The sequence below is a fragment of the Dipteris shenzhenensis genome, chromosome 15, assembly GCF_047967505.1.
Source record: "Dipteris shenzhenensis isolate YYH24624 ecotype China chromosome 15, Dip_SZ_1.0, whole genome shotgun sequence".
Classification (NCBI taxonomy): domain Eukaryota; kingdom Viridiplantae; phylum Streptophyta; class Polypodiopsida; order Gleicheniales; family Dipteridaceae; genus Dipteris; species Dipteris shenzhenensis.
In genome coordinates, this window is record NC_141610.1 from 5,520,701 (window position 1) to 5,537,767 (window position 17,067).

The 17,067-nt window shown below is 42.1% G+C and overlaps 1 protein-coding gene across 1 annotated transcript in view; it reads right to left on the reverse strand.

The window, feature by feature from the left end:
* Nucleotides 1-3,260: 3,260 nt before the first annotated feature.
* Nucleotides 3,261-17,067, reverse strand: part of MNS1 (alpha-mannosidase 1) — an 85,738-nt gene continuing 71,931 nt past the window's right edge. The window contains exons 13-14 of the mRNA XM_087385811.1: nucleotides 15,760-15,930; nucleotides 3,261-3,761 (exon numbers count right to left, since the gene is read on the reverse strand). Coding sequence (XP_087241937.1) covers nucleotides 3,423-3,761; nucleotides 15,760-15,930 — 510 coding nt within the window. The 3' untranslated portion in view covers nucleotides 3,261-3,422. The remainder of the gene's footprint in view (nucleotides 3,762-15,759; nucleotides 15,931-17,067) is intronic.

The window sequence follows — 17,067 nt, forward strand, 5'->3', positions numbered from 1 at the left end:
ATGTTCTTCATAAACACTCCAAGAAACTCTCTTTTAATTTTCCATCTATTCATGCAAGTCCACGTCTACATCAAAACAAGTCAATAGTGGCCAGTAGAGACAGATACATACATATTAGCTTAGGCGACACAATTTCACTCTCGTCTCAGTGCTATGTTTGCTTCTTCATCTCTTTCTCCTTTTTTGGAGCCTTTAGTGAATCCCCTCAATATTACCGACCTTTAGCTCGTTAATGAGTTACCTCCCACAGAAGGCCAAGAAGAACCCATCTTTCCCCAAGTGCTCTTCGCTCCTCCGAACCGCCCAACTACCCAACTCTCGATCTTCTCACACCTGTCCAATTGTTTACTATGAAAAGAAGGAAGCCAACTCCTTGACTAATGATGGGGTGCTTTGACCTACCTCTCCCTCAACCCTTGCTCTAACTTGAATGGGCCTTGGATTCCTATGGACAACAATGGCCCAAGCCTTCATGACAACATGTAGCCTTAGGCAGGTTCAATGCATCATACATTACGGAGTTGTGGGCTCAAAAAATTTACTCGATTAAGGGATGGGTGATTTTCTTAATACAAAGCATAATAGGTCGTGGTAAGCAACATGCAATGCGAGGTTTTGACTATGCAATAAGAGGATTGGGACATGTCATGAATTAAAATTTTATTTTTTATGATTCTTTATTGTATGGTGTAGATGCATTTGTCCCTCAATCAAGTGATGCCTGATGTAAGTGATTTTGACTATGCAACAAGAGGATTGGGACATGTCATGAATTAAAATTTTATTTTTTATGATTCTTTCTTTATTGTATGGTGTAGATGCATTTGTCCCTCAATCAAGTGATGCATGATGTAAGTGATTGTGATCATTGAATTGCAAAATGATCAAAGGGCTCGTGTCAAGCACCAAGTCCCCACCATTGCATCTCTAATCCAAGCCAATGGCATTCACAAGGCACCTATTCCCCACCTTTGGATGTCACATCCCATCTAAGGACATATTAGTGGTGCCTATCTCCAACGATTAGATCCGCACTTGATCCAATGGTTTGAACCTTGCAACGGTGTGTAAGGAGCATTGAATATAATGGAGCTGAATTGACCCTTGCACGCCATGTGTCATTGCCCACGGGACGCTCAAGGTCAATGTCTCAAAGCACACCCCCTTCAAGATGATGCCACATGGAGTCGACAACAATTGTGGCGCCCATCGATGAAGACCCTTGGTCTTCTTAGATAATCCAATTGCCATGATTTTTTTATGAGGGCTCAAATTCCCGTATACATTGGTGAACTCATCAAAAGAGGGGTGAAATGCAAGTGGGGCCTTTTCTCCACCAATGAGGATAATGGTTTCCTCTAAATTTTTAATGCTCGGCTCCTCCTTGGTCTAGAGCCTAATCTCAAAGTTAGGCCTTACTTAACATCACTAATTGAAAGGCCCTTTTTGAGTCCGAATCTCCCATAATGAATGCCTTTCCCCCTACATCTCTATTCCCAAATGAGATATATACAATAGCCATCACTTTTTAAATGTATGATGTCTTGCTAAATCTGAAGAGTCACATATGACCCATTCTTAAATAATCACTACATGGACAAGTTACATTGCTTTAGGTGCTCTTTGAACAATCTTCAGCTTCTTTGATAAAGGAACCATACACGTTTGGACAAAGAATCTGAGGTATGGAATATAACAATTTTTTATTTTATTTTTTTAACCAAAAAAAGTAGTTTTTATATTATGTCTCAAGAGACTAATAATCACATAAAGTTCCAATTACAACTGGTTCCACCAGTATATCTCAGAAACCAAAATAGAAAAAGGGAGAGAAATGAAGATCACATCCGTTATAGACTAAGGGTCTATTGGTTTTGCTTTGAAGTCTTTGATCAATGCCTTGCCATCTCGATAGACAGCCCATTTGCCTTCCTTTCTAGCCGCCTTCATCTTTGCAAGCTCTGAGGCTTTACTCTTCAGCTGAGTTTTTGTAAGTTCCTCTACAATCCACACTGAAAGTCCTTTCAACTTGTTAGATTGTCTAAGGATCTGTATTCTTTCCTCTTGTTCCAAAAGTGAGAATTGCGTGAGATCCTTTCTGTCCAATGTCAAATTCTACATCTCCCCAGTCAATTCTTGGTAGAGATTTGCTGAGTTTTTCAAAGATCTCTCTCTCACCGTCTTCTGCTACATTCCAGTTGTCTGGTAGTCCTCCAATCCTTATTTTCTTTGAGTTGAGTTGCCTTTCAGCTTGCTCCTTTACTTCCTTATGGACCTGTGTACCTAAAGAGCTCTTTATCTCTCCTTTGAAATTCTCTTGAATCTCTCCCCTAAGCTTCATGTGCAACTCTTCCATCTTAGTAGAGACTAGCTCCTCATCTAAAACTACATTAGGGATAGGATTGTTGAGTTTGAGCTCAATAATTTTCACTCTCTCTTCTAGCTTCTGGAACCTGTCTTTTAGCTCACTATTCTCATTCTTGAGAAGGACCAGAGGGAAAAAATATAGCTTAGCTTCTAAGGAACAAAATTGCTTTTTACTTAGAAGTCATCCAAGCAAACCTCGAAAAGTTATGCTTGATTCGTCTGTGAAAAAACTAGTCTGGAGTAGCAACCTAGCAGAACTTTGCCTGAAGGTGAGAAACGGCTAGGGGGGAGCTCCTAAAGTTCTTCCTAAGTAAGATCAGCTTGATGGCGACTCCAAGCTAGAATCTAACCCCCTAGTCTGGGCAATGTAGTTCAGCCCAGCTAGGAGTGGGAGCACGGAGGAAGAAGAGAAGCTGAACTTTGAGAAGAAATATGTATATATAACAATTTGAATATAATTATTTGTCATCCCTTCTACTCGGAATATAACAATTTGAATATAATTGTTTGTCATCCCTTGTACTCGGAATATAGATCCTGCATCAAACATAGAAGCCCTTGGTACATGACACCCCCAAGAAGCGAGACCATTTAAGAGTACTCTCAATACAAAGTTTGATGCTGAGAGCCATTATCAAGAGGCTATCAAGGATTCTTCAGCTAAGTGTAGTTAATGATTTTTTAGTAAAAGAATAAATAACACTATAAAAGCGTGTCTAAGTGGACATTAAATCGAACCAACTTCTAATCTACCTTGTTTAGGAGGAGGAGAATATATGAACTCAAGCCAATCAACAGGCTTTTGCAGCATACGCACCTGAGATAAGATGGGATGAAGTATTGTAGCACAGGAAAATTCAAGGTCTTGCAAAAAGGTACTTGAACTTGTAAATCAGATGATCGCATATATTAGAAAACTCGTTTCAAGAAAAAGGTCAAAAAATACATTGAAGAAAGGTAGGATTTCGAAAAAATAAGAGCTGAATCAGCCACAACTCTCTGGGAGAGAATATTCTCTCTCCGCAGTAGATGCTGAAAAATACATCTTCTTTCAATCATGTGTTCCAAGAGTCCCTTCCTTCTCTCCTACCAGACAGCCTATTGCGAAATCTGGTCCTTTCTAAAATGTTACTTTTTATTCGATCAATGTTAGAAAACTTGTCATGTCTTGATCCTGCTTTATGAATTGAGAGGGTTCCCTGTTGATCATCTTGCTCACCAGTGCTGAGACCTTCTCCGTGCCTGCTTATGATGCGAATGGGATGAGCTTCGGTATTGAAAACCCACTGATCAAGAGAAATCACATCAGAGGGGGAAAACAGAAGATACAAATATTTCAAGGTTTCTGCCAGAAAAAATGTCTGCATTTTATCATCTTTCACGCCACTGTTCACCTGCATTACAAGAAGTATATAAACTCCGGTCAAAACATCTCTCTCTCTCTCTCTCCCTCTCTCTCTCTCTCTCTTTCACACACACTTTTTTTTTTTGGGGTAATTCCATGGACTTGTATTAGAAGATTAATATTGTACAAAGAGACTCTCCTAAAAGGGGAGAGCCCAAATCAAAAACACAAATAAACTATCTCCATGCAGGACCAGTCTAGATCTCCTTCCTTACAGGCATCATAAACAGATTGCCTTAAGGAAGCTCTGAAGAATTCATAGGGCTGATGGAAGTGTTTGTGCAAGTATGCCATATTATGTTCAGTCCAGAAGGTCCATAGAGCCCAAAATCTAATCCAGTGAAGGAGTAGAGAATAAGGTCTCAATGGAGTAGGACATCTGCCAAAAAGCCAAAAAAAATTTCCAAATCTGGTATTCGGGAATCGAAGACATAAGAACCTTGAAATCTTTGCAGTCAAAAGCCTGGAGCATTGACAAAACCATAATAAGTGTGGTACTGTCTCTGCTTGTGCCTGGCATCATAATCAGGTAGTAGTGGCAGTAGCTATCTTCCAACTCGCAATGTTCCAGTAATGCAACGCCAAAGAAATAGTCTTTGTTTGAGAGGCAGCTTGGCCTTCCATAAAATACTCAAGTTCCTTGACCACCAAGAGAGGGGTTTTTGCATATGCCACAAATAATTTGCATGAGTGTGTATCCACGGCATGGGCTGCAAAAGTCTGTATGTTGTCATAGAGGTGAGTTTGCTGATAGGCACAGGGCGCATATTCTGCCCTTTGGGACATAACTTCCAGTCAGCTAACTTGTTATCATGTGAGAACTGGGGAATAGGCAATAAAGGCTACAGAAGATCTTTTATTTTCTTCCAGATAGGCCTGTGGTGCATTCCAAGATGGTATTTGGCCATGATCTGAGGAAAAGTAAGAAGTTGCCCCTGATCATCTATCACATCTGCAATGCATCTGACACCCATTTTGCTCAAATTATATGATCTAACAGGCTCCTGACAAGCAAGGGGAGGATCAAAAACTGCACTCCAATATATGCTCTCACTCCGCAAAGAGTTGTTATGGGGGTTTGCAGAATCCCATTTGATATTAGAGAGGACCTCTTTCCAATCATGAATGAGTGCTGAGGCAAAGGGGCAGTTTGGGATCTTCCCCATAAGTTTTCCAAGTAAAAGCTCCCAGACATCCACTTCCCATTTACCATAAAAAAGTGTCTACATAGTTTGACACATATAGGAAAGCATTCTTGTCCATGGTTGTGTTTGCTTAAAGAAGGTGAGCAGCATTGATACCTTTCGTGAGAGTGCATGATAGCGAATATTAAGCACATTCAAACCGCCACATTTTCGAGGAGAACAGATAAATTCCATTTTCAACAAACGGAATGCCTTCTTGGAGGCCTTATTCTTCCATAGCATGTCCACGGCTTTTGACATATAGGCTGCAATTTCTTGATCTGTCCAATGTAAGAGTGGCAGAAAGAATTGTATGTATGCCATAACAATGGACTGCACAATCCTGAGGCGGACATGAAGTGGCCAAGTGGCAGTTTTCCAATAATTTAGCTTTGCATTTAGCTTATCTAATATCCAATTAAGCTGTTGTTTTCTAGTGACCAGCCAGCCAATAGGATATCCCAGGTGCCTGATCAGAACACGAGGATCTAAAATCTCTCCTGGCCAAAGTATGGCATGCCAATCGCGACTCTTTAAGGGTATGAGTTTGGATTTCTCAAAATTAACATGCAGTCCCGCTGCTAGTCCAAACAAAGATAAAGCATCCATTAAAGTGTTCAGTTCTTGCTGTGTATTTTGAGGCATAAAAAAGGAGTCATCTGCATATGCCTGGGCCACAAAGCTAGATACTCCTGGCAACTGTAAACCTTTTAATTTCCCCTGTGAGGTAAGATGATCCATATAGATTAGCGGGGGGTGAGTGGCAATGGCATAAAGTAGCGCACTGAGAGGGCAACCTTGCCTCACTGACTTACCCAATGTCCAAGATGTAGACAAATGATTGGCCAAAATACATTGGGCTGAAGAGTCTTTATATAGCCAATAGATAACCTGCACCATTTTTGGCCCAAATCCCAGCTTGTGCATTGTTTGTGCAATGAAATCCCACTGAACAGTGTCGAAAGCTTTAGCTATGTCTATCTGTAAGATTAAAACATCTTGTTCAGTGTATTTGGCATACTCAATGGCAGTCATGGCATTGGCAATGTTATCATATATCTGCCTTCTAGGCACAAATCCATATTGAAAAGGATGTAGCCCATCATGCAAAAAGGTATGTACTCTATGCACCAGCATTTTGGTGATGAGCTTATATTGCACTAGCATGAGAGTAATGGGCCTCCAATCTGATAAAGTTTCAGAAATATTTTTCTTCGGAATAAGCTTGACCAGCCCACGTTTCCATGAATTAGGCATACAATTGTTGTTCCAGGCATCATTAATCATTTGTAGCATGACATCTTTATGGTCATCCCAGAATGCCAAATAGAATTCCACTATCCCATCCTGGAGATTTCCCTTTGCCAAGATGGAGCAAGGCATTATGTAATTCTTCTGCTGTGAATGACTGATCTAGGGATAAGGCATCTTGCTGAAGCATGATTGGTTGGACATGTCTCAAAAGAGCTTGCCGTGCATCTATCATTGGCTGAGGGAGCTGAGGGGGCTGCAAATAGCTTCTGAAATTGATCATAACATTCATGATCAAGATTAGAGAGAGAATGAGTCCAGGTGCCATCAATCTTCCTTACACTTAGACAGGAGCTCTTCCTCCGATGAGAATGTAACCCCTGGAAAAAAGATTTGGAAGAGCATCCTTTATCCATGAATGGTGTCATCGTGCACGGACTTGCCACTTGTTAAGTTTCTTTTGATTGTTTTCTTGTAACAATGATCGATAATGCAATAAACTCTGTTGTTGGACTGGAGATAAATTCTGAACCTGTGATAACTCTGTGAGGGACTGCGCTTGATATTTGGCATCCATTCTTTCACACACACACACCCCTTTTTGTTTTGGGTGAAAATCACTCACACTCTTTTTTTTTTTGTGAAATCTTTGAATGCTTTATATTACAAGAAAGCTATCCCAAAACTGGGAAGCTGAAAAAGTACATCAAGAGAAAATCTCCATGTAGGACAAATGTAAATCATTATCTATGTAGTGAGTTTGCAAACAATCACTCACATACACACACACACAGTGTTATACTTTTTTGGTTACCAAACATCAGAAGATTTCAATATAGGACAAATAGATAGAGGAATGTATCTGACGACCACTGAGGCAATCATAAAAGGATTGCCTTAGTGATATCCGGAAATAGGAAAAGTTGGAAAAAGTGGAGTCTCCAAGAGTCCAAAGGCCCCAATATCGAACACACACACACACACACACACACACACATTTTATTTTTTGGTAAAAGAAATTGTGCATTAAGAAAGCGTTAACATTCATAGCTGTCCCAGAGTGAGACAGCTACTACTCATAACAAAATACTAACAACTAAAAGCAGTAAAAGCTGCTCTAGTAAAGAACAGCTAGTACAAAAGAACTAAAAACACTTAAAAAGCACTTCTAGTTGGGCCGCCTAAAGATCTCCCATGCAATGTGCGTCCTGTGGAGAGCAAAGCAGGGAGAAACGGAAGAAATGATAAACATCCACAGCAGAGCATCCATAAAGCCGAGTAGTACGGGCATGATATAATGACCATAGAGCCCAAAAACGACACCAACTGGAAAACTGAATGTAGTCAAGGATAGTGGTACATCTCCCAAACAACCAAAACTGCCATATATATATATATGAGAAGAAAGTCACGGGCAACACTGCAAGTCCAGAGTAGATGGAGTGCCTCGGATGTGAACAAGATGGGCAGAAGTAATGCGCCTAGCAACCAAGAAAGAACCCACTAGCAAAACACCGCCATAAGAAAAGACCTTGTCTAAGCGGCAGCTTACTGTTCCAAATACGGCCAAGACAAACCTTCCACCAAGCAATGGTTTGTCAAGATGCCAGATAGAAAGACCCCGCTCATGAATCTAGGGCTACGGTAGAAGATGATAAGCTTTCTTAGCAGTGAGATCCGCAAAGGAGAAAGTAGAAAGGAAGCGACATGGTAGTGACAATATGCCAGATAGGCCTTTGATGCATACCAGGCCTACTTTCTACATCGAGTGGGTATCTCCACAATGGATGATGTGGAGGATCACAAGGACCTTACTCTTTCTTTTCCACAGGCCAGGACACATTTCTCTTTGTCCTAGGCTGAAGATGAGCCAATGGCGGATCAAAGACCCGGCTCCAATGAATACTCTGTAGACGGAGGAGGGCATTTCCGGGATCCCATGGACAGCCTGACCAATGCAAGTGTTCAATCCTGAAGCAAGCTAGTAGGGAATGGACAACCAAGATACTACCATGTAGATGCCCAAAGATAACATCCAATAGAACCGAAATCCACTATCCAAATGCATCAAAATGAAGAGGAGCAAACATACAAGAGAGCATAACTATCCATTTGGCTAATGCTGCTCTAGAAAAGTAAGCCAAAATGTAGCCTTGCTAGCTATCACATAAGTATGAATATTCAAAATATTTAAACCCCCATGCATATTGGGCGAATAGACATAGCTGTACTTCAGTAGGCAAACCGCCTTACAATCCGTTTTAGTGCGCCAGAGGCATTCCATTGCCCTAGATATGGATTTCTCAATGTCTGTAAAAGACCAAGGAATCAATGGCAAATGAAATTGCACATAGGCCATTATAATCGATTGCACTATTCGAAGGCAAACATGCAATGGCCATGTGGAGAGCTTCCAATAATCTATCTTATGAAATAGCTTCTGCAAAACCCATAGTCTTTCCTGTGGCAAAGAAATATGCCAACCAATTGGATAGCCCAAATGACAGATAATCTGATCAGTAGGCAAAATCAATCCAGAACATAAAATGCGGTGCCAATCAATTGCATGGAGAGAAAGGAGTTTGGATTTGGCAGAGTTCACTTTCAATCCAGTTGCAAGGCCAATCTCTGCATGACCTCTGCAATGAAATCCCATCTGACCGTATGAAATGCTTTTTCAATATCTATCTGCATGATCAAAACATCCTAATGCGAGTATTTGGCATATTCAATACCGATATAAGTATTTGTGATATTATCCATGATTTGCCTGCGAGGCACAAATCCATATTGCGCAGGATGCAAGCCTCTATATAAGATCTGCACGATACGTAACACCAACATTTTAGAGATGATCTTGTATATCACAGGCATGAAGGTGATCGGCCTCCAATTCGATAGATGCTGACACACAGGCTTCTTGGGAACCAAACGCAGAAGACCTTTCTTCCAAGAAGGCAAAGTACTAGAAAGCCAAGCACCATTGATCATGGGTAAAAAAAGAGAACTCTGTTGGTCCCAAAATTCAGCAAAAAATTCAACCGTGAGGCCATCCCAACTTGGGGATTTAGAGCGTCCCAATTTATCCAATGCCCCTTTAAGTTCATCATCTGTGTATCGCAATTCCAATGAATTTGCCTCCTCAAAAGAGAGGATCGAGTGGACATGTCGAAGAAAAACATTTCGAGCAGCAAAGCTTAGCAAATGAAGAGCACAAAGGAGCAACAAATAAATCAGCAAAATATTGCTGAACCACCTCATCAAGCTGCTGATTAGTTATTGTCCAAGAACCATCTAGACGCAAAACATGATGCAAGGAATGCATTCTACAAGAAGTATGGAGGATTTTTTGAATAAATTTAGATGAACAGCTTGTATATTGGTGGCTTTTTGGCGGGAGCGGAGCTGCCATTTCCTTAATTTCCTTTTTTTGAGCCAAGCAATTAAGAGCAACATGAAAATCAGCTTGCTCACTGGAAGACAATTTGTGTTGCTGCATCGCAGTAGTAAAATGTTGAATCTAAAGATTTGCATCAGCCATTTTAGACCGTAAATCACCCAGATAACACTTACCATACTCTATAATCAAAATCTGCATTCCCGTAGAAAATTGATTCCATACCCAATCCAAATCTACCAAAGAGTGCAAGGTGAGTCTGGTAATGAGACCCTTAACCATGACTGAGAAGGGGTAGTGCTGTAATTAGGAATTGTTCACCAATACAAACCTTTTGAAAGGCAACGGCACATCATTCACTGGCAATGCAATGAAGGAGGCAGGGCCACAGATTGGAGGAAGGGGATAGAATTGGTAGGAGGGAGAGAGAGGAAGGGGGAGGAGTGAGGAGTGAGGAAAGGGGGGAGAGGAAGAGAGAGAGAAGGATGAGGGGAAGAGAGAGATAGAGAGAGATTGGGGGAGAGAGTGTAGGCAGCATGTAGGAGGAAGGAGGAGGGTCACATCAAAAGGGTACAATGAGTGGTGGATGGAGACTTATATAGTCCCTCCACTTTTCCCACCTAAAAGGACTCTAAATGGCCTCTAAAATAGCCCTTTTTCCCTCTTCATTACAGCCATCCCTTCCCATAGGATTTTGCCCTCAAAATTTTACACCCTCAAAAAGGTGCGGCAAATAGCAACTACTTATCAGCCCGGTAGGAGATCGGGGTACTCCTGGACAATGCTTCTTGGTTGCCATGAATTCTCATCCTCAGAGAGTCCCTGCCACTTGATAAGATACTCTATGTAGACCCAATTTTGGAGCACATGGTCTCTGAAACCCATGATGCGCTCCCGGACATAGAGGATGTGACCCTCCTCATCCATAGGTGGTAGCTCAGCTCGGCAGTGAGAGCATTAGTCGGTGTCAAAGCATCATCTTCTTCTTCGTCTTCACTTGTTGCAGCCCCAACCAAGTTGGCATGATCTTTGTTTTGTTGCTTTGCAAGCTTCTTGAAGCAACGATCCTCATGTGACCAAGCTTCCCACAGTGATTGCATTTGAAAGGCTTGAATTTGCCTTTGCCCTTGGAGTACAGTGCACTAGAGCCCAGAGTGTCTGCATACCATCTTTCATGATCAATGAGCATAGCAACCATAGGCTCATAACCCATTTGTGTCACACGAAATGTTGGTATTATCTCTCGGTACTTGGAAATTTCCTCAATGCTCGAGAGGAGCATAGCAACTTGATCATCTTCCCCTACAGGGGCCTTCAGACTAGCAAGCTGAGTGACAAGGGATTCCATATGATTTAAGTGAGCAAGAAGAGAGTCTTCATGCTTCATTTGCAGCTTGAAGAATTCATGTCTAAGGAATACCTTTGAATTGATGACTTTGTTGCCGAACAATCCTTCAATGTTAGCCCATAATTCGTGAGCAGTGGAATCAAAATCAAAATAATGAATAACTTCATCACCCAACCCCAAACCAATGAGAGAAAGAGCTTTGTCATTCAGATTCTCCCAGTGTACAATTTTCTTTTCATCTAATTGTGGCTTTTTCTCCTTGCCACTGACAATATGCCACACTCCATCTTTCATAAGTACAAGACACATCTTTGTTTGCCATGTTCTTACCAGAAAACTTCTTGAACGAAATGATAGTTGATTTGGAAGACTCCATGGCTGGAAAAGAGTTGAAATGCAAGTGTAACTATGGAAAGATCACCTTGGTAAGTTCTTCATGAGCTGGAGCAGGTCTGGAGCTTCTTCATGGCAGACAGATGTAGAAGTGGAGCAAAAATTTGCAGGCAGAAGTAGAAGGACATGGCTGGCAAAAACTGTAAAATCAACAGCAGCTCCAAAAGAATGACCGGCCGTAGCATACGGGCACCATCTTGCGGGCAGAAGGAGCAAATGGCGGGCTGGAGCAGAGGTCAACGATGAAGAGAATGGACAGCTCCACGTTGAGCTGGCTGCATCATGCTTAGGCTGTCAAGTCATTGAGCTCAAGAACAAAATCCGTTCGCAGAAACAAATTTCGTCACTTCTTGCAGGAGCTATAACTTTTCACAGAAAATTCGGAGTGCAATGATGTAAAACGAAATTTGTAGTACTTAAGGTCCTCTACAACTTTACTGAAGACACAAAGCCGTGATTCTGCTTTCAGATCTGGACAAAGCGTCACAGCGTCTACAGGTCACAGAAAGAGCAACAGAAACAACACCACTCCAGGATGTCTTTGTAGCTGAAGGAAGGAGAAGAGAGGTGGCAGATCATGGCGTGGTGAAGAGAGGCGGTGGTCGATGTAGATCACCTCCTCCAAAAGCCCCAAACAATGGTGAGGCTAAGAGAGGGGAAAGTGGAAAGGAAGGAGGAGAAATGAGTGCCTTCCAAGAAGGAGAAGGGCTAGGAACATGGCCCCCTCACCTCATCCTCTTGGAAGGGAAAGGGAAAGAGAGAGCAGGGCTAGGAACATGGCTCTGATACCACATGAAGGAACATGTGGCAAGCTCTCTCTAGGAAAGGAAAGAAAAGATGCAAGCATAATGGAAATGAACTCAAATGGAAGTAGGCAATAGTAATGAATCAAAATACTCACATGTAGATAGCTTGATGTTGACTGATATGAAAAGACTCAAGACTAGTACAAGACTATATAGTGTGAGCCTCTAGACTCTAGAAAGACACAATGCATATGGGATAATCTCCCATATGGCACGTGGCACTATCTAGGACTCACTAGACTATAAAATAAGTCCTAGGGACCTAGGACACACAAATACACTCACTTTGACTTCATATTCCAACATGCTCAACTAATAACTAATACTGCCAATGCAGGGACCTAGGACACACAAATACACTCACTTTGACTTCATATTCCAACGTGCTCAACTAATAACTAATACTGCCAATGCAGATTAACACTCATTGGTCACCGTTGCTATGAAGGGGATACCCTGCCTTGTGAATGTATGCATGCCATCCGTCACCCCATTTGACCTAATGGACCTCTTGCTCTATCAAACACAAGAAGGGGAAGCCTTGTGGGTGTTAATATGGGGAAAGATGACCAATAGGCATGGCCTACAACTAGAACCATCTAATAGCCCAACACTGCTCCGTCCCCCTTAGATGCAAGCTACATGGATCATGAGAGAGCTCTCCAAAATAGTCACTACCTGCCCATGTTCTATCATGATGTATTGGTTGACTCGGTCTAGTATGTGGAGATCTCTTCCCCCAAATCATTTCATGACCTTTAATCTCTCAAATCCAGCCACTTATTCTCTAATATCTATTGTCCAAAAGGCACCCACATATAGAGCAGCTGCTCGGACTGAAGAGACAAAAATAAGGAGCTTTGTGTTCACATAAAAAATGTGCCTAGAAGGACTGACTCTCCAATCCCAACAATGTTGCATGCCCTATAGTCAAGCATGCTTGTGCTGCCAATGTCATGGTAAACTTGGCCACAGATAAAAATGCATCCCAATATTTGCATGAGATCAAACTATCCCAACCAGTTTGCTTGCAAGAGTAAAAGCCTTACGCTAAAGCTAAGCATCATTGGTACTGCAAATCATTACCTTGGTTTCATCCAGATTGACCTTCATGTCCCAACTCTCACAAAAGGTCTACAAAGATTTCAAATGCATCTGGGGTTCGTATCAAAACACATCATCAGCATAAAAGCAAGATAGGTATGAGGATCTATGCTAGGGTCATCCACGGCTGCCTAGTGTGTATACAAAGGAACCTACCTCATCAATGTAGAGACCAAAGGAGGTAGGAGATAAGGAGCATCCCTTTAGAACCCACAATGGTGTTGCTCACCTTGTACTACCCCTCTGTTGTGCGCACTCTTCTTGTGACGCACCTACAAACCCATGAACACCCAAATAACATCATGTGCAATACCTAGGGCTCAAAGTCATGCAAGGATGCGAGCCCATGTGCTAAATCAAAGGCCATCCATCCACAAAGCAAGAAAGAGACGTAGAGAGAGAGAGAGAGACTAACTGACTAATAGATAGACACATAGATCAAATCTTCGAAAGCCCAAAGAGTCTATGAGATTCAAAAAACCAAATACAATGAGCTGAATGGGTGGAGCCACTAAGCAGGCATCTGCACTTGAGACATATACAAACACGTATACTAAATATCTGAAACCATGGGGAGAAGAAGAGATCTTTAGTGTGGTATCAATGGGGCAGTCCTCTGTATGCTATCTGAGGAACCAACTCCACTAGGTGGCTGAGGATGGATAAGAGGGTCTCGATAGAGAGAGGCCCCAGCAATGAATGGTGCTGCAGGGACATGAAACCCGTGATAGAGCACTAATGATGGTGGTCAACCTGTGTGGTCTGTTGTGGTCTCTCACAGCTAGCTTTCTGTCGTACAAGTGCCATTGTCACCCGGGTCCGCCTATGTCCCTAGTCTGGCAAACCTGGAGGAAATTCCGAGCCTCATCCATGCATTGACACGCTAGCGGGTATTCCGTGTATCTTGCTCTTGTTCTTGGCTATGCTGTCTCCCAGGGGACTACTCATCCATGCTATCCAACTAGAAAAACTCCATGATCACGCTAAGCCCCCTCATCTCGTCTCTCTACCTTGAGCACCTCATCTTTATATTGTACAGCCTCATGAATGAAGATCGATAAATGTCCTTAATCCCGATGAGCCAAGAGGCTAGAGAGAGGTCCAAAACCATCTCTGGTGACGGCCTCAAATCTCAAAGTACATAGGACATCTAAAGGTGAAGTGCTCCCCTGGCCCAATGCCCTATAGATCACATACGTTGTAGTTGCGTCCCTCTCTAGGTATGCCCTTAGCACATCCAATCTCAATGCATAATCAATGTGAGGAAACACGGAACTGCCCGATCGAAATCCTCAAAGAGCGGTCGCCGAAGCTATAGGCAGTGATCTCAGAGTTGCCTAAGAAGCTCGTTAGGGGCTAGCCAAGTCTTGTATGTGTGTATATGTATGAATGACCTCGTTAGCCTTGTGATAAGTGAGAGGAATAGAGGAGGGCCTCAAGGCTATGCTGAAAAAGGGGCAATCTGTCCATGTGGAATCCAAGGCTAGCAAACCATCTGTATGTACAAACATACCAACACCTCTGATCACCCTCGGCTACTAATGTCATGGATGCGCATAAGGCCAGCCATGGTCACCTATCTCGGCTTGAGGTCGAGGAATCCAAACCAAGAGAGATCCCTGTCAGTCGGTCATCCGATCAGCTGACTATGTGAGTGATGATACTTACATATGATGAAGAGGGTTGGCTCCATCAAGGAAGGAAATTAATAATAGAGCACTACTAGTGCTCAGACTAGTCATCTGTTTGGGCCCCTCTCTCCTCCTCTCTAGTCTCCGAGAGATAGCTCATCGTGTGACAAGTGCTCATGTGAGGTCCCCCTGGAGGGTGAGTCTATCGTGTCAGGCTCTCTAGGTCTCTGCTATGTCACACCCCTGCTACCCCTGGCTCAACTCACCAAAAGCAATTTTGCTCCCATAGCCTTCTCTAATGTGTGTGTAGGCTCTACATCTCAGGAGTACATGCTGTTCATTTTCCACCTCCCCTGTGGGGAAATTTTGCAGGTTCTTTCCTCTCTCGGGATCGTGGGTCTTGCCCATCTACCCCTCTCTACCTAGAGATCATGTGAACTAGTTCTGACTTTGCAAATTAGATGCCTTTTCTATCTTGAAATGTCTTCCCCGAGGTATTTCTGCATTCCCCCCACACACAGTTTTTTTTTTTTTTTTGGTGAACCCCGCCCTTCCCCCCCCCACACACACATAGAGTCTGTAAAACAAACAAAATACCACAACCCAAGGAAAGAAGAGAAGTCAGAGGGATGTTTTTTTTTCTTTTTTCTTTTACTTTTTTTTTGTTTGGAGGGATATGGTGGGGGGCAGTATCAAAGCAAGCCCTACCTAGGACTTGATGTCAATACACCTTTGTTTTGTGGCATTTTCTTACACAAACAAAGAATACATGCATACAAACCAAACACCACAAAGTAACCTCCCCAAAAAAACATCTTCAAACGTTAAAACAGCTACGGGGCAAATAAACACAATGTGACATGTGACACTTACATCCCTCAGCCCCACGTATCCAGTATCAATACGAGACTGTGCCTCAAATGCCTGGAAGATGTCCCAACCCCAATCTCGGTACACCTTGTCTCCAGTTCTACGCCATAAATACATCAAGGACTCCACTGTCTCTGGCCTTAAGATGTTCCATGATGTGCCGACGACCATGTCCTACATCATATCACTCAAATTATCAAAAACATTTCCCACCATCTGAATAACAATTCAGGCATAACTCTGTCTTCTTTAACTTCCATCAAGCAAGAACAAGTGCATAAAGATATTCCATTACGTAGCAACAACTGTATCATTATATCACATCAGTCCATGAACCCATGAACAGTTCCCATCATCTCCATTAGAAATGAAAGGTCTGTAAACATCAATTAAAAGGATACATCAAACAAGTATCCAAATCTCTTATTTCCCTTCCATAATAGAAGAAGAACAGCATGATGTGAGAGAGGAGAAGAACTCATATAGCCATCTGCTTTCGGCTTCAGAGATACTGCCTGAAGGTGAAAATGGAAGCTCCACAAGAAAAAGTAGACTCACATACAACTCGAGACATTATAAAGGATCACAATCTGTTTTCACAGTTGAGTAAACCTTATGAGTCATGAAGATAGACTACATGCTATGGTCTTTTTAAAGTAGACTAGCAGGCTTACAAAAAAAGAACACCATCTGATTGTGCACTTTGTTCACATCTGCTCCATAATATCGTACGGAAGTGAACAGGCTATGTAGATATTAAGATGATGCATGTGACAATGAAATCAGTAAGCATGCCTTGTCAACCTTTTATGATTGGTCTAATAGGTAATAGCATCTCCTCCTTCATGTTGAATAGCTAAAGGATGACACTCACATGCAGGTATCAAGAAAGAGAAACTCATTCACATAGAACTAGCCCTACAAAAACAGTATGCCCTATGAAGGCAAGAGAAGGTGGATGGCAATCTTAAATGCCAAAATCACCCCGTACACATTTGTGTACAACTCATCTCATCCTAGAAGTGCACCACGCTTGAATATTATTCTACCTTGTTACATTCAACTCTCTCATGACTAGAAAATAACAAAGCAGCATATGACATTCATTGGACAGTGAATCAAACATAGAGCAAGCTAATGGATTTGTCTATCACTCCAACCAACTGGTTCCCTGTATGAACAATGTGTAACAGGCAAGAAGGTGCCCTATAAAACTGTTCTCAATAGCATTGTCAAGTTCGGAAAAAGACATTAAGAAAATAGGATGGCACACTCAATGCCTATGATAGCTTTTATTATTGCAGGACTCAG